The sequence below is a fragment of the Microcaecilia unicolor genome, chromosome 4, assembly GCF_901765095.1.
Source record: "Microcaecilia unicolor chromosome 4, aMicUni1.1, whole genome shotgun sequence".
NCBI classification, from domain to species: domain Eukaryota; kingdom Metazoa; phylum Chordata; class Amphibia; order Gymnophiona; family Siphonopidae; genus Microcaecilia; species Microcaecilia unicolor.
Genome location: NC_044034.1, coordinates 149,766,580 through 149,785,779, shown reverse-complemented (window position 1 = coordinate 149,785,779; position 19,200 = coordinate 149,766,580). Strand labels below are relative to the sequence as shown.

Sequence of the window (19,200 nt, the reverse complement as noted above, 5' to 3'; positions counted from 1 at the left end):
AAACCCTTGATTTAACAGCCCACAGTTTAATGGATTTCAGTTTTAACAGACAAGATATAGCAATCTATGTCTCACCGTATATACTGAACTAAACATGTAAGATATTTCTCTTCTGAATAAAATAAATTATGTTTGTTAACAGCAGCATAAATTGGTATATGTACATATACATTTCTTAATGCATGATATTTAATGTTCTCACATATAGCTAAATTTGTGGTTTTTAATATGAAAACTGATTATATTGCACTTCAAAATATAAAATGTAATATCCAGCAGACTTTTGGTTTTGCACAGATGCTATTTTTGTACATTTCAATTTAACGGGCACCTCCTCCCCCCAATAGTCTGTTAAATCGAGGGTTTACTGTAGAGCATACTCCAATCAGGCACCCTTCTGGGTATTTCAATACAGGTGCACTGCACACCCAGCCACACCAACAAAGTCTCCTACCTAGAGGATGTACCCCAAGCTAATGACTTTCAGTGCCCCTAAAACCTGCTGGTTACAGGCACACAGCCATTTATTTATTTCAATATTTATCTTCCACTTCTATCTTTCCAACTCTAGGCAGAGTACATAATTACATACACAATTTGACAAAAAATAAGCATACAACAGGTAAGAAAATAAAACAAAATCATATCAAAATTAAAATAAAAATAACAATTCAATAAAAGCAGTACATCACTCAGCCAATCAGGACATAACAATCAATTACACATAATTCTTCACTGATCCATCAAACAAGCGTTATAAACCTTCCCAGGAAAACACATCTATTTAAAGATGCAGATGGTAATTTTCACTGGTTTTCTTCCCTTTTCCAGAGAGCTCCAGATTGTATAAGCCTGTCCCTCCCTGTGCTCTATCACAAACGGATTCCTCCCCTTTTTCCCTTTATGGTCCAGTCCTGTCATTGTTCTGTAAAAAAAGATTTGTTCTCTGTTTTCTATTTATGTTATCTTAGATCGTAAACCGCCATGAAGGCTCCCAAAGGCAGGGCAGTAAATACAAATAAAATTTGGAATAATGTCAGAGAACTCTAAGTTTCCGATCTACTAAATGATTCTTCTATTTCTCATATAAGGGAAAGAGTTAGTACATCTAGCCTTAACTGTCAAGTTTTGTTTTTAATAAGTGTTTTTATTTATACGCTGAGAGTCTAACCCACAACAATCTGTGCACACAAGTTCCAACCTAAAACTGCAATTAACTCTGTGCCTGTCTGCATCAAGGTCAACAATTACTGGAGAGAAAAAAAAAGTGTTCCCTTCCTTTCATTGGAAAAGGACAATTATGTCTGGAAATCTGACCCTCTCTCCGAGTATGAGCCACACATCTGCCTCTCCACCCCAGACAGCTTGAGCCTGCATTAAAGACCTATGCGCAATCATTACCATTTTCTTCTGCCAGATGACAGAAGGACCATTCCCAATGTATTCCACTGTACATTAAGATGATCCATGTTGTAAGCCTCATGGTTTTTCCCTCTGCTATCAAAAGCTTGCGAGAGGAGAAATGAAAATGCCTTTGCAGTCTGTACCAAAGGTTTCACTTTGGTGGTTGAAAACCCTCTAGACTCTGCCCAAGTCAAGGATGAAAGCATGACAACTCCACAAATCTGCACAGCTAGGCCTACAGAAAGAGGATTTGTAGAGTTCTGCTATGGTTCAAGAAACACTTATTAGGGTGGCTCTACAAGAATATAAAGGCAAGAATGATTGCAGGCCTTAATTAGTAGACAAAGGAAGTGGAACTGTAAAACTTGGGGGGGGGGGGACTCGGGAGGTGGCAGACAGGCCAGGGACAGGTGAAATAGGGTAACAAGGGCAGAATTAGGAAGTGATTGTCCTCTGCTCCAGTGCCCTCCTGTCCTCTTCCCTGCAGGACACCTAGAAGGGAAGGGATGTGGCAGATCACTCCTGCTTCCCCCAAATTAAGCCCTGCTTAGGAAGTCTGCTAGTTAGTTTATTTTGATTTAGCTTCAGGCCTTTTCAGTGGTAGCTTAAGAAGGGTTACATTCAGTACAGAATTTATCTAATCTGTTGGTACCTGAGGCTACTGAAGGTGAATCAGTTTGCAGAGGCTGACAAGAAGCAGTAGCGGGGTCTGAACCTTGCCACTTCCATACATGATCATGCTACACATGAACATGCAGTAGCCATTGGTTCAGAGGTCTAGTAATGAACTGTGTTCAAACACTTTACACCAGTGGCTCCCACACCTGGTCCTGGAGGTACCCCAGTCCTTCAGGTTTTCAGGATACCCACAATGAATATTCATGAGAGAGATTTACATGCAGTGGAGGTAGTGCATGCAAATCTCTCTCATGAATATTCATTGTGGGTATCCTGAAAACCTGAAGGGCTGGGGTACCTCCAGGACCAGGTTTGGGAACCACTGTTTTACACAATTAACCAACCTTTAGACCTTCTGGACAGAACTGAAACGGCTTCAGTTCTGTTCGCACACATTTCCCACTCAAAGAGTTCCTACACTTCTTTTAGGCTTTGTCTCTTTTAATGTTGTTCCTAATATAGCAAATTAACTTTCTGACAAATGTGCCCGAGCAGAGAAGATGGAGGGGGTACTGGAGAATTCCTTGGAATGACGCATAAGGTTTCCTGTATTTTTAGGCCGAACACCTCAAAACCACAGACCACTCCACTGACTTAATGAGTTAGCACAGCCGTGTATTTTTCCCTGCTGGTACAGGCCCACAGAATTAATTCCTAAAATCAATACCAGTATCATCCACCCCCATGATGTACTGGCTCCAGCCGTGCTCACCTTCACAGACACATCCAACAGAAAGATGAGGATAGCAGAGCATTTTCAATGCCCTCTGTTAGGCCACAAGGCGGCTGCCAGGCAACACTGCGGTACGCACATCCGATGACAAAGTCAGTGAGGAGGGCTTCTCAATAAACACCAAAGCCAGAATAAGGAAGATGGTCACATTCAAAATCCTGAATGGATTGGAAGCGAGGCAGAAATGAAGTCGGCATGGTAAAGGCAGGTGGATTTTCAAAAAACTAAAACAAGCATTGTGAAGGCTGTGGCCTGCCTCCATCTGGAAGCATTTCACAGTCTTTAACAGACATGATATCAGAACTATTCAGTATTTACATCCTCAAAGTAAGTGATCTACTCCTCTACAAGGCAGGAGCATAGCCAGACCTCGCGGTGGGAGGGGGCCAGAGCCCAAAGTGGGGGGGGGGCACATTTTGGTCTGCCGCCCCACCGCTTCGCCGTCACCAATACCTTGGCTGGCGGGGGTCCCCCAACCCCGCCAGCTGAACTTTCATGCAGCACCAGTCTCGACACGTTGCCTGCCCTGCTCGCTCTTCCCTTACATCCTGCACACTCCTTTTAGTGAAATTGAGCATACTCAGTTTCACTAAAAGGCGCATGCCGGACATGAGTGGAAGAGTGGGCAGGCAACACAGCAGCGCCAAGACCAGCACTGGATGAAGGCTTCAGCGGGCAGGGTTGGGACCCCCACGCCAGTAAAACCAGAGGCCCAGAAGAAATTTGTGGGGGCCCAGCAACACCACTGCTACAAGATTATTTTCCAATGCTGATGCACTGAATCCCACAAAAAAATGCATATGCATTCTTTTACTACCGTATGCAAAATGAACCTAGCAGCAAATAACATTTCTGCAAAAGCTTTAACAAAAAAAATATTTCACACTAAAAGGATAAATTACCCAGGATTCTATGTCGTGCTGAGATTTCGCTCAGAAATCGAAATGTATTCCACAACAATGTGCATAAGCTAATTGGTTAACAAGCTAACCAGTGCTGATAATTGGATGTTAACCAATTATCAGCACTAATTGCCATTAATTATAATTTACGCACACTACTTGCTAAGCGTATTCTGTAATGTGGTGCATGTAAATTCTCAGTCGCATAGTTGAAAGGGGCATGGCCATGGGCGGGTCGTGGGCATATCTAAATCTATGCACGGTGTTACAGAATACACTAATTTAGTCACAGCCAATTACACCAGGTGTAAATTTAGTTGCATGAACCAGCACTTGGCATATTGGAAACGGGCCTCTTTTAATAGTATTCTGTAAACTGCATGGAAATTTAGGCTTAATCTATAAAGTATGTCTTAAGGCGTACTTTATAAAATACGCTTAAGCGAACTTCATTTCAGCGCTGAATTTTTTAAGCATGATATATAGAATCTAGTCCATTATATGTGCAATGGCACATAGCGAGGGTCAGCCTATAAATTACAGACAATAGTTATGTTCCAATTGCACTCATAACTTATTCGAACAGTGACAAAATTATGAGCAGATCTTACATCACACACTAGAGTCTGGACTGACATTTACATGTGTAATTGGTAGAATACTATAAGTTATGCATGTATTACCACAGTGGCGTACCTAGCTTGCTTGCCACCCAGGCCGGGTCGCCGCTGCACCCCTCCCCCACCCAAGATGTGTCACACCCCCCTCGAGGAGCATTACACCCCCCATCCCTACCCTCAAGGCGCGTCACTCCTCCAAAGCACATCACCCCACCCCCTTCCTCATAGCAAGTGGGTGCACAGAGCAGTCGCACAGCTGTCGGCTCTGCCACTCCCCTGCCCCAGAACAGGAAGTAAAGTCAGAGGGAGCAGGGGACCAGGGGAGTCGACAGCCGCACCCTTACTGCCTGCACCCAGGGTGAACTGCTCCCACTGCCCCACCCTTGGTAGGCTACTGTATTACCAGGACCTTGGCGCTAAAAGCTCACACTTATCTTATAGGTATGTATTTTCGCTATTAGACTAGTATTCGATAAAGGAAAGTAAGTGATCACATACCTAACCAGGTATCGAGTCACAAATCTACCCCCAAGGTACACTATGGCCCTTTGAGCTTGCAAAGTAGCTTTTGCATAATTGTGCACTTTTAATTATACATGAGCCTCAGTGCTTGAAACTACATTTTGAAATGTGAAGGTTAATTAAAATATTTTAAATATTTTGTTTTAACTTGAAAACAGTTATTTCTGCCTTTATTTTGAGGACAGAACTAGATCCTACATTCCTGGTTGCGTGGGATGCAGTTTTTGTCCACTTTTATATAACTAGGAGTATTCTGGTTAGGCGATGCGTTATTCCTTCTGTGGTGGATATAGTAAAGGAAATCGATAATATCAAGAAAGAAATTTAAATTCTTACCACTGGCAAATACTAGAGTAATACCATCGATAAAGGCGCAGTGATCTGAAGTCCACACGGTGATTTATGGACCGGTACTAAGGAAAAAATAAAGGACAGATCATTAATTCCACCTTAAACACTGACAAGCAGATGATTAAAAACCCCGCGCTGTTCCAAACAGTGCTCTAAAATAGCGCTGGAACAGCGCGGGGCTTTACCGCACCGATGATCAGAGATAATTGCATGCAAATTTAAGCACACAATTATTTCTGATCATGGGGTAGAAGTGCGGGAGAATTGTGCCTGAGCATGCGCTCAGCACAATCTTCCCACACTTGTTTGACAGGTTTGGGCTGTTAAAAGCCCAAACCTGTCAAACACAGGGGCTGGAGGTCCATGGGACCACCAGACCCCAACTACCCCTGCCCCGAGCAACGGGGGCCGAAGGTCCGGTGGACCTCTGGTCCCCCCCCCAGGCTCAGAGGGCTGGAGCCCCCCTAACTCCCCAGTAAAGGGTCCCTGGTGGCCTAGTGGGTGACCAACCTACCCCCCCCCCCCCAGCAACAGGGCCCCCCACCCAAGGTTCAGGGAGGGCTGGAGATCCAGTGGGTCTCCAGTCCCCCAGCAAGGGGTCCCTGGTGAACCAGTAGTCCCCCTACCTTGTGTGATGAAGGAGGGAGGGTTGCCTGCCTCCCTCCTCTTCCTGAAACCCTTATATGGTGTATAGCCCCGCCCAGCGTATCCCACGATACACTGGGCAGGGCTGGGCACCGCCATTTTGCGGTGTCGCAGGAAGAGGAGGGAGGCAGGCTACCCTCCCTCCTCCAACACACAAGGTAGGGGGGACTGGACCACCAGGGACCCCTTGCTGGGGGAGACCCTTATATGGTGTATAGCCCCGCCCAGCGTATCCCAGGATACACTGGGCAGGGCTGGGCGCCACCACTTTGCGGCATTGCAGGAAGAGAGGGAGGCAGGCTACCCTCCCTCCTCCAACACACAAGGTAGGGAGGTAGGGGGGACTACTGGACCACCAGGGACCCCTTGCTGGGGGACTAGGGGGGGGGCTAACAGCCTCTAGCGCCGGCGTTTGCTTCTGATCATCCCCCTGTGAATTAGAACAGATGACCAGGATGAGGTTTAGGCCAGTAATAGCATCTGCAGTACCTTTTGGGATCCTGCCAGGTACTCTTGACCTGGATTGGTCACCCTTGGAAAGAGGACACTGTTTTCAAGTACCTTCGATCTGGCCAAGAATACTGTAAGATCTTATGTTTTTAGAAATACACATTATTCTAGGCACAGGTGGCATTTATGTATCAAATCAAGGTAAGGTATACACAAAAAGTAGCACATATGAGTTTATCTTGTTGGGCAGACTGGATGGACCGTGACGGTCTTTTTCTGCTACTATGTTACTATGTAATGCAGAGAAGTGTGGTAGCCGTGTTAGTCCACTCTTAAAGGTTATCAATAGAAATCAAACAAAATAAAACATGGAAAAGAAAATAAGATGATACCTTTTTTATTGGACATAACTTAATACATTCTTGATTAGCTTTCGAAGGTTGCCCTTCTTCCTCAGATCGGAAATAAGCAAATGTGGTAGCTGATAGTATATATAAGTGAAACATCCAAGCATTACAATGACAGTCTAGCAGGGGGGGTGAGTAGGAGGTATGCATGGGGATATCAAAGCATTTCATTGATAGTCTAACAGGATAGGGTGGATAGGTGAGAGGAGGGTGATAAACAGAGAAATACAACTTTATGGTTTATAATGGGCTAGAAAACCCAGATCCTTTTTCTAGCCCATTATAAACCATAAAGTTGTATTTCTCTGTTTATCACCCTCCTCTCACCTACCCACACCCATCCTGTTAGACTATCAATGAAATGCTTTGATATCCCCATGCATACCTCCTACCCACCCCCACCCTGCTAGACTGTCATTGTAATGCTTGGATGTTTCACTTATATACACTATCAGCTACCACATTTGCTTATTTCCGATCTGACGAAGAAGGACAACCTTCGAAAGCTAATCAAGAAATGTATTAAGTTATGTCCAATAAAAAAGGTATCATCTTATTTCTTTTCCATGTTTTATTTTGTTTGATTTCTATTGATAACCTGTATCAATGCAGCAACCAACAGGTCAAGCTAAGTAAACCCCCACGTACAGACCAACAGCAAAAACAAAGGAGTAGGGGTGGACCAAGGAGTCTCATCAGCCAGTGGTAGGTTTAAGTAACTTTATTTGGCACCAGATATGTATGTGACCCGATACAGGATTTTTGCTTTTGGCGGGCTTTCACGGCGTCCGTTGTGTCTACACTGCATTGCAGCAGTATTATTACCAGTGACTCTTCTTTATTTCTGCACCCATTCTCTGTGATTTTTAGCACAAGTAACTGACCCTTGAGGCAGACGGCAGATCCGTGGAAATACGGTTCCATGTTGGGTCACATACATATCTGGTGCCAAATAAAGTTACTTCAACCTACCACCAGCTGAGGAGACTCCTTGGTCCACCCTTACTCCTTTGTTTTTGGCTATTTAGGTATCAATAGAATAGGGCCTCTCTAAGCATCGGGGACTCAGCATGGGACTCAGCTAAAACCCCAACAGGCTGGATTTGCAAGGTCATGTTGCAACTTGCTGGCAGGGCTCGGAAAGGAAACCGAGGAATTAAGGGGATCTGCACTTGGTTCACAAGGAAGAGTGTAGAATACAAGTTGGATTAAAGAACAAAGACTTTGCTGATTTTAAAACTGTAAAATGCCAAAAGGGGGAACAGTTCACTCAAGAAATCTAAGCATGAGCGCTACTTTATGCGAGTCAAGGTGTTGAAAATCTCAGTGAAGCCTGCTCTAGAGTTTTTAGATCTGTAAAGGCGATAGGAAAGCCAGCTGACCGCGTATCCAGTATGCGCTGTGCGCTTACATCTAAAGAAAGTTTTAAAATCGAGTCAACTCATCGTCCAATAAATCTAATTTAGAAGGTAGGTGGCTGTCGCTGTTTGTCTCTCCTTTTAGAAAAGAGTCAAAACAAAAGAAAGACCTGGCACTTGGCGGTCGGTGCCGGCGTCAGCGTCATGAAAGTGGGACCAACGAAAGAGGTCAGAGAGTCCAGGATGACGGAGGGGTCGGAGGTTCAGAGTTTTCGGATCATCCCCAGTATAGGAGCCAACTTTTCATAATGATTGGGGGGGGGGGGGGGTACTAAATCCAATGGAAATTACCCCTCCATGGAACAGTCAAATGATTTTCTTGGGGGGTGCTCAAGCACCCACAGGGTTGGCTCTAGAACTTGTTGCCAAATGCGTGTAAGCCCTCAGGGGAGGGGACGCGCTGCATGTACGGTACCTGGATGGCATCCTCGATGAAGACCACCGCCTGCCGCAGACACAGCTCCTCTGCATTGGCAGCTGGAAGAGTAAAGGAAAGGAGGCTGGGTTAGTGGTACATGCATTCTCGCTCACCCCACACACCCGGTTATTGCGCCCCTTCTGTTCTTACCGAGCTCCAGACTGCAGGAAGCCCGGGCTGCAGCCGATGAGTACGAACAGCTACGGGCTCTGGGCACCATCCCCTGCGACACTGACTCCGGGGCGGCGGGGGATAAGAGGGGATCCGTCTCCATCCCGGCAAGGAGGGAGCCAGGGATAAGGAGCAAAGCTTTCTCCCTCTGCTGACGCCGAGGCTCAGTGCCGGGAGCTGAATCTGAATGCGGAGCCCCTCCCAGGACCAGGGGCCGCCGGGCTTTGCAGTCGTGAAGTCCCGGCTATCGACGGCACTTCCTGTCTGCAGCCCTATTCTGGACTACAAATCCCGGCAGCTCCACTGGCGCCCGTGGTCTGGCCGTCAGCTGATTTCTGAGTAACTCCTGTCCCGGCAAGGACAGCCCTTCCCTCGCTGCAGAAGTCCTGACCCCGGAGATGTGTAAGTTTATATTAATAAATACACATGGACCGTTTAAAACACCATCACACTACCGATCACAACAGCAGTTGTACTGTTATAAACTTGAGTAATGTGGCTGTGGTGGTAGCTGTGTTAATCCACTTTTAGAGGTAAGCAATTGAAATGAAATAACATAAAACAGAGAGAAGAAAATAAGATACCTTTTTTTTATTAGATTAACTTAATACATTTTGTGATTCCCTTTGGAAGGTAGCCCTTCTTCATCAGACCAGAAATAAGCAAATGTTGATAAATAACAGTAGATATAAGTGAAACATCAAAACATTTCAGTGACAGCCCCACAGATGAGGGTGGGGCCAGGTAGGTGAGGAACAGGAAGATATGCATGGTGATAAGAGGGTGACAAAGCAGTGGAATTTTATGGTTTATAATGGGGCTACAAAACCCAGATCTTTGTTAAGTCCTGTCTAGTGGGTGTCAAAATATTTAATCATTCTGACTTCAAAAGGTGGGCACATTCTACATGCTATCCAAAATCCACAAACCTGGAAACCCTGGCAGACCAGTCATATCTGTTGGATTATTTGTAGTAAATAATTAGCAGATTTTAGTACACACAGCTTCAGCTTTAGAAATGTTAATTTCTTTCTTCATCTCTCTCTCATTCACCCCTGAATAATTCACTGCTGAGTCACTTTAAAGTTGAAGTAACAAAACATCTGTTTACTCACAGTTTGTAGTTAGATTATAATCAGACAGGCTTATATATACATATTATTATACATTTGTATTATCAGCTCCTTCCATGTGCTTAGATGGTAATGGATGCTCACACCACCATAGATCCTCTCAGGTTAGGAGAGATCATGAGCTCCATGTGCTCCATGTGCTGCATGTGCTGTGTCTATCCCCCACAGGAAGTTGCATAGCTGTGTGACCTCTCTAAGTAATTCACATCAGAGGTCACAGAGTAATCACAGAGAAATAATAGGTGACAGGCAATGCATGTAAAATACAATTACATTCCAACAAACCCCTTCTCATGCATAACTGTCATGCAATTATTTATTCATACAAAGTCCAAGCTTTATACGCAGATTCACAAAATGTTCTCTGGTTAACGGTTTGGTCATGATGTCAGCTGTCATCTCACTGGTGTGACAATAGTGTAGACTGATGACCCCTTCTTTCGCCAACTCTCGCACGTTGTGGTATTTCGTTGCGATGTGCTTGGTACGTGACTGAACCTTGTCATTCTGTGACAGTCGGATGCAGCTCTGATATCTTCCATTATCTGGATTGGTCTCTGTTCAGCTATTCCAAAATCCAGCAAAGTTTTTCAATCCACATCAGTTCTCTGCACGCTTCCGATACGGCCACGTATTCAGCTTCTGTAGAAGACAGACTCACAATACTTTGTTTATGACTGGCCCATGAAATTTGTACATTTCCATACATAAACACATATCCACTTGTGGATTTATAGTCAGAATGATCCCCTGCCCAATCTGAATCACAGTAACATATTAGTTTTGGATTACTATTGGCTGAAATCTTTAATTTACAATCAATGGTACCCTTTAAATACCTTACCATCCTTTTAACTGCAGTCCAATCTGATTTGGTAGGTGAGCTGACCCTTCTGCTCAAAATTCCTACTGCTTTTGCTATATCAGCTCTGTATGTGGTAGCTAGATATAAAAGCTTACCTATGGCTGATCTATATTGGATGTTATCTGGTAAAGGTTCTCTTACTGTTTCATCCTTCAGAAAATCAGTGATCATGGGAGTGCTTACAACTTGGGCATCTTGCATACCTAAACTTTCAATAAGCTCATTTATTTTGTGCTTCTGGCTTAGAAGATAAGAACCATCATTTTGTTTCTCAATTTCTATACCAAGATAGTATGACACATTACCAAGTTCTTTTATCTCAACATTCTGGTTTAAACACTTTACAATGTCCTTGTACTCTTGCTCACTTTTGCTTGCAATGAGCAGATCATCAACAAAAGCTAAAATGTATGCATATTGTCCATTTGTGCACCTAGTGTACAAACATTTATCTGCTTCACCTTGCTTAAATCCTAAATTTGTCAATATTTCATGCAATTTTTCATTCCAACATTTTGCACTTTGCTTTAATCCATAAAGACCTTTGTTTAATTTACACACTAGCTGTCTTTGTTTTGTATTTATGAAACCTGTTGGTTGTTCCATGTACAAGTCTTCAGTTATATCTCCGTGAAGAAATGCTGTTTTCACATCAATGTGTTTGACTTGCATGCCTTTTGAGACTGCAATGCTCAGAAGTGTTCTGATTGTCGTGTGTTTCACTACAGGTGCAAACACTTCATCAAAATCTTCTCCATATTTTTGAAGATATCCCTTTGCGACTAATCTGGCTTTATACCTTTCCACTTTTCCTTGTGCATTCCTTTTTAACTTGAATACCCATTTGCATCCTATAGCTTTCTTGCCAGGAGGTAATTTTGTAAGAATCCAAGTATTATTTTTATCCAATGCATCAATTTCTTCTTGTGCAGCTTTATGCCATTCAGCAGCTTCTTCTGCTGGCATTTTCTCAATCTCATCCCATGTTAAGGGCTCTTGAGCTTCTGCTGACTTTGTTAAGTAAGACAGTCTTGGGGGTGGAACACCTTTGTTTTCCCTGGATGAGCGTCTGACTACAGGTTGGTCTGACCTTTCCGCATCCTCTAAATCTGAGAGTTCTCCAATTGATTCCCCTTCTCCAACTGTACTGTCTTCTTCAATGATCCTTTCTGTGTCTGCTTCCTCTGCCTGTTCCTCGTTAGATACAGATGAGTTGCTTTCAGACATATGCCTTGGTATGGCATTTATATACACTGGCATGTCTATTATGGTTCTAGTTTCATATTCTGGATGATAAGGCTCATCTGGGATAATCCAGCCTTTATCAACCCTTTTGTTTTCATCAAAATATGTAACATGTCTTATGCCAACAATGCCAGTTTTCAGATTCAAAATTCTATATCCTTTGTGTCCTGGAGCATAGCCAACTAAAATGCCCCTTTCTGTTGTGGAATCCAGCTTATGCCTTCTTTGCTTTGGTATATGAGCATATGCTGTACTTCCAAATGTTCTTATGTGTGACAGGTTTGGCTTCCTACCATGCCATGTCTCATGTGGTGTGCGCTCAGCGCCTTTAGTTGGCATTCTGTTTTGTAGGTACACTGCTGTGAGAATGGCTTCCCCCCATAGTTTTAGGGAGATTGCTATCTGACAGCATACATCTGGTCATTTCCACAAGTGACCTAAATTTTCTCTCTGCAACAGAATTTTGTTCTGGTGTATAAGCTACTGTTGTGATATGCTGAATGCCTTCTTGTTCTAGAAATGTGCGCATGCTTTGCGAAGTGAACTCACCACCATTGTCGGTCTGAAGAACCTTTGGTTTTCTTTCAAATTTATTGCTCACCATGGCTACGTATTTCTTCAGCATGTCTGTGACTTGACTTTTTCTTTCAGCAAATAGGCCACACAATATCTAGAAAAATCATCCAAGAATATTAGCACAAATCTGTTATTTCCCTATGATGGGATATTAAACGGTCCACATAAGTCACTGTGTATTAAGTCCAGTACTTTATTACTCCTATTTCCTGTGTATGCAGGAAATGAGGGTCTCACACCTTTTTGAGTAACACAGTCTATGCATTTCTCCATTTTACCAGCATCTGCACTTATCTGAATGCCGGTGGCCAGTTGCTTACTGTAAAGATCCTGGATCACCTTAAAATCACGATGTCCCAGGCGGCGGTGCCAGATTTCCAGACTACATTTACCATCATTCTTCCTTACTTGCGCCATATGTGAGGCTTCACCTGAAATGCTCAGTTTAAACATCATTATGCATAAAGCTTCAGCATACACTTCATCATTTTTAGAGATTGTGCACTTACTGTTTTCAAAATGAATCACAAATCCCTTCTTATCTAATGTAGATACACTAAGCATATTGCAAACTGCTTGGGGAATATACAAGACATCACTTACAGGAATTTCTTTAACTTCATTAGACACTTTGCATTTTAAGAATCCAATACCTTTTGCTTGGATCTTAGCAGTCCCTGCGTTTGCAGTTTTAAGAATACCTTCCTCTGGACACATTTCCTGAAAGAAATCTTTACAATTGGTTAAATGGCATGTGCTCCCCGAATCCAAAATCCAAGTACTTTCATTTGAATTATTATTTACCATAGTCAAAGATTTTTCTGCCATTAGAAAGCCCTTGTGTTTATCTTTGTCCTTCATACATTTCCTGGTTTGAAAATTCTTTAGTTCCATTGGCTTAGGTGAGCTAGAGGGAGTGTTTTGTGTTTCCTTACACCATTTAGATACATGTCCCTCCTTTCCACATGAGTAGCAAATCAGCTTGCCCTTGGGTGGAGTTTTCCCATAGCTCCGCCTTCCTCTGTTCTTTGCCACGAAATTTGTTTCATTTCTCTCTGACCAGTGTTGCCAGGTGGGCGGTTTTACCGCCCAATTGGGCGGTTTTCCGCGACCCGCCGCGGGAAATTTTTGCCCGCGGCGGGTTGCGTTTTTTGGGCTGGTTTTGTGCTTCGGGCGGTTTTTTTCGGCCGCGGGGGGGCGGGGTTAATGACGTTTTTGGGTGGGGTTAATGACGTTTTGGGCGGGGTTAGTGACGTGGGAGGCGGGCCGATGACGTGGGAGGCGGGGCCGATGACGGGAGGCGGGGCCGATGACGTGAGAGGCGGGCCGATGAGGGAGGCGGGGCCGGTGACGTGGGAGGCGGGGCCGGTGACGGCGGGGGCGGGGTTGATGACGGGGGGCGGGGTGATGACGCGGGGGCGGGGGTGTCAGGGGCGGGGTTTGTGTTTGGGCGGTTTTTGGGCTGTTTTTTGGGCTCCAGTGGCTGGAAAAAAATTTTCCACCTGGCAACCCTGTCTCTGACTTGCTTTGAGAACACATCTCCTCAGAATCATTTATTATGCATTCCTGCCTTAGTTTTGATGTTGCCTGTTCAAAAGATTGCCCTTCAATGGCCTCATTTACAGACCTAAAAACATCAAACTTCTTTGATAGTGAGGTAAAAAGAAATGCTCTTTTCAATGCATCACACATGGGAATTCCAGAAAGTTCTAACTTTTGAAATGAAGACATAAGATGCATAATGTGATCATTACATTTACTTTTATCCCTTAATTTGGTTTCATTCAACTCTGCCAACCAAATTGGTTGCTTTGCATATGTAGTTGCATACATAGTTCTCAGTTTATATAAAATGTCCTTTGGTGTATCTTTTCCCTCCACTAATATGGCTTGTTTCTCTGAGAGAGCTTCCAAAAGCATGCACTTCACATAATAGTTTGCATTGTCCCATTCAGCCATATTTTCAGCTGTTCTGTCTTGGTCTAAGCATATATTTAATCTTTTTGCTCGAAGGAGACATATGAATCTTAGTTCCCACTGCCGATAATTAAACTCAGTTAATCTAGGCACCTTGAGAGAATAGAACAATGGTGAATTTCTTCCCTCAGCCATTTCTTAGCCTTCTGTCTGCTGTGTGGGGGGAGAGAGAGACAGACTGAATCTTTCCTTTAAAACTTAAGAGAAAAATGTGGCCTTTTTTCTGCCTGGTAATATTTCTCTTCTTTTTCAATTCCTGGCCCTGGGCCCATAACCCTTTTGTTGGATTATTTGTAGTAAATAATTAGCAGATTTTAGTACACACAGCTTCAGCTTTAGAAATGTTAATTTCTTTCTTCATCTCTCTCTCATTCACCCCTGAATAATTCACTGCTGAGTCACTTTAAAGTTGAAGTAACAAAACATCTGTTTACTCACAGTTTGTAGTTAGATTATAATCAGACAGGCTTATATATACATATTATTATACATTTGTATTATCAGCTCCTTCCATGTGCTTAGATGGTAATGGATGCTCACACCACCATAGATCCTCTCAGGTTAGGAGAGATCATGAGCTCCATGTGCTCCATGTGCTGCATGTGCTGTGTCTATCCCCCACAGGAAGTTGCATAGCTGTGTGACCTCTCTAAGTAATTCACATCAGAGGTCACAGAGTAATCACAGAGAAATAATAGGTGACAGGCAATGCATGTAAAATACAATTACATTCCAACAATATCTACCTTCATCTACTATGAAATATCTGGACTTATAGAGGGGATTCTGAAACCTTTTGTGCACAAGACAAACAGCCTCATACAAAACACCACAGACTTTCTGAATAAATTAAAAAATATCAAGCAGTTACCACCGGGCACCCTTCTGATCACAACGGATGTACAGTCACTATAGAGCAACATTTCCCATGCAGATGGCATATCTGCATGTGAGAAACTACTAAAAACAGCCACACTGGACCATTAATACGCACCGGAAACTATTACAAAATTAATCAAATTTATTATAACGCACAACTATTTCTACTTTAAACAATGATATCTATCTACAAAGCACGGGCACCAGGCTGGCACCCCAGTATGCTAACCTCTTTGTGGCTGAATTTAGATTGTAAGCTCTGTTGAGCAGGGACTGTCTTTTCATGTTCATTTGTACAGCGCTGTGTAAGTCTAATAGTGCTATAGAAATGTTTAATAGTAGTAGAACTGGAAGAGACATTTTTGAATACATATAAGACCGCACCCCAAAAATACTACCAGTATATTGATGACATTTTTATGATTTGGACTGAATTTTACAGTTCTTTCAATACATACCATCCTACAATCAGATTCAAAATTGACTACTCCCCAGAAAAAGTCAACTTTTGGACACTACAGTTTCAATCGGCAATGGCTACATACAAACATCCATATATAGGAAACCCACAGACAAATGCAGCTTCCACCCTTCACACAATAAAATCCATTATTCACAGCCAAGCCACAAGATACCACCTTATCTGCTCTGACCCAGGGAACAGAGATAGGCACCTCAAAATCCTGACTGCATCCTTCGAACAGAAAGGCCACAACCCCAAAATAATCTCCAAGAATATTGCCTCCTCCCTCAAAACACACAGGGAAAATCTGCTACAATACAAGGAAAAGAAAGCCATAGACAGAACCCCCCTTATAGTGACATACCCAGAGCTGGAAAAACTGAAGAAAATCATAAGAGATCTGCAGCTACTATTCCAGGAGGATGAATTACTGAAAGAGATATTCCCATCCGCACCAGTGCTGGCCTTCTGACAGCCAGCCAATTTAAAACACAAGCTAGTGAGAAGCTAGCTCTCAACAGAGGCCCATAAAGAAGAGAATGGCATACATCCTTGCAATATATCCAGCTGCAAATTATGCCAAAATATTTCACAAGACCCCACAGCCATTCACAAAGGAAAAATATTCAACATAAAGGAATCCTTCACATGCTCATCTTCCAATGTAGTATATGTCATCCAGTGTAAAAAATGTGACGAAGGGTGCTATATTGGAGAAACAAGCCAGATGCTGAAGAAGAGATTTAATTTACATACACATCATATGAAAAATGCCAGTACCAACCAGGATGTCACCTCTGTGGGGCAGCACTTTACAAAACCAGAACACTGTATCAATGATTTTATGGTGACAATACTAAAAGGGCATTTTAAGACAATCCAGGAACGTAAGACCTTTGAAGTCAGAATGATTAAATATTTTGACACCCACCAGACAGGACTTAAAGATCAGGGTTTTCTAGCCCATTATAAACAATGAAATTCCACTGCTCTGTCACCCTCTGATCACCATGCATATCTATCTCCCTGTCCCTCCCACAGGCTCTCCCTGTCTCTCACCTAACCCACCAAACCCTCATCCTGTGGGACTGTCACTGAAATGCTTTTGTTTCACTTATATATACTGTTATTTATTAACATTTGCTTATTTCTGATCTGATGAAGAGCTACCTTCGAAAGCTAATCAAAAAATGTATTAAATTAGTCCAATAAAAAAAAAACTATCGTCTTATTTTCTTTCATATGTTTTATTTTATTTCTATTGATTAGTTAGTTATAAGCTCAAAACAGGAAAATTGTGTACGTGCATTAACTCACCTTGAGCTACTCCTGAAAAATGTGAGCTAAATCCAAATAAATAACTTCAAATAATAAACTACAACCAAAAGTGCAATAACTACCCCTCTCTACTCAAAGCCTTCCTGCAAACTTCTCTCTAAAAGTGCTGGAAGCAATTTAAAAACTACTTTTATAGCCATCATGTAATGATACATAAATTCATCCCATTACAAAGTCATACCTTCCATTAACTAATTAATACAGTACAGTAAAGCACCTGCTTTTCTTAGGGACTTTGATGGTAAAAATTCAGAACTGAAACTTCATGTATGGAATGGGGAAAAATGGGACTGGAGTAGCCTCCTTGGGGGACTTAGGGTGACAGATACCATAGTAAATGACGACAGATAAAGACCTGTACGGTCCATCCAGTCTGCCCAACAAGATAAACTCATTTACATGGTATGTGATACTTTATACGTATACCCGGATTTGATTTGTCCTTGCCTTTCTCAGGGCACAGACCATAGAAGTCTACCCAGCACTGTTCTTGTACTAAATTCTGGAGCTAACGTCGAAGCCCCTTAAAATTTACACTCCAGCCCATCCATATCTATACAGTCACAATCAAGGCATAGACTGTAGAAGTCTGCCCAGCTCCCATTTTGTTTCCCAATTACCGGCGTCGCCACCCAATATCTCCGCTAAGATTCCACGGAACCATTCCTTCTAAAAGGGATTCCTTTGTGTTTATCCCACGCATGTTTGAATTCCATTACAGTTTTCATCTCCACCACCTCCCGCAGGAGGGCATTCCATATATCCACCACCCTCTCTGTGAAAAAATACTTCCTGACGTTAGTCCTGAGTCTGCCCCCCTTCAACCTCAATTCATGTCCTCCAGTTCTACCGCCTTCCTGTCTCCAAAAAAGGTTAATTTGTGGATTAATACCTTTCAAATATTTGAATGTCTATATCACGCCACCCGTTTCTCCTTTCCTCTAAGATGCTCTTGTCCCAGTCCTCACTGCAGTACAAAAACGTTATCCAGTGCAATACCTGTTGATAACTGTAATACCCTCCAGATTGCCACCATACCTCCCCAAATTAACCCATTAGTGCCCAATGTTCCCATATGTGGGAACAAACATGGGAACATTGGGCACTAATGGGTTAAATGTCCTTCAAAATAGCAATACACTGCTAGGATGATTTAATAACAATCATCAGAGTACTATTTGCACATTTTCCTTTTATTTTTAACCACTTTGTTTTTTACTATAGCATATTATTTATTTGTTACATTTGTATCCCACATTTTCCCACCTTTTTGCAGGCTCAATGTGGCTTACATATAACCATTAACGTTGTTAGCCGATTCCGGTCTGAACAAATACTTAGAGAGGGAAAGGGGGAAGAAGAGTCAGGTAATGTCCGTTATGGTATTTGGTTACATTGTGTCACAAGTGACCAGGTATTTTTATGTTGGGTCGGTGGGGTATACTCTTCTGAACAGGTCTGTCTTTAGTGCTTTCCGAAAATGTAGGTGGTCAAACGTAGTTTAGATGGAACCAGCAAATTTTTATCAATACCCTTTTTAGGGAGACTGTACACCGGGAGCAGACCCCACACTAACACTCGCACCCCTATTCTAAGATACTCCACAGCCACACACACCAATATACACACACACACATATATTCACCTATCTAACAGCATGATTCAATAACCCATCTCCCATCCATCTACACTACCCTAAGGTAGGTAGACAGGGAGGTGGGGGTAGAAGGGGAGTTGGTTAAATGGATGATTTGATTAGTAGGGTGGGTTATGAGGGATAGATGGGGGGGGGGGGATTTGACAGATGGGTAGTTTGAGTGTTTTAAGCCTGTAAAAAATATTGGATATTTTCCTGTCTTAAATATGTCTGAAGTGTATTTCTCCTGTTTGGCCAGCAGATAGTGCATGTTTATGCTTAAAAGCTGTTACTGAGGGCTTCTCTTTCTTTTAGTTGGCACACGGCTAATATGAAGTGCTTGCAGTGATGTAACCAGTTTTTATTTGA

General features: G+C 42.8%; 1 protein-coding gene across 1 annotated transcript in view; it reads right to left on the bottom strand.

Moving 5' to 3' along the window:
- The window catches only part of TPCN2 (two pore segment channel 2), a 47,006-nt gene extending 38,092 nt beyond the window's left edge, over positions 1-8,914 (bottom strand). The window contains 6 exon segments of the mRNA XM_030200736.1: positions 2,795-2,836; positions 2,839-2,891; positions 2,894-2,973; positions 5,196-5,272; positions 8,546-8,620; positions 8,622-8,914. Of these exon segments, the coding sequence (XP_030056596.1) occupies positions 2,795-2,836; positions 2,839-2,891; positions 2,894-2,973; positions 5,196-5,272; positions 8,546-8,620; positions 8,622-8,822 (528 nt within the window). The 5' untranslated portion in view covers positions 8,823-8,914.
- Positions 8,915-19,200: the final 10,286 nt, after the last annotated feature.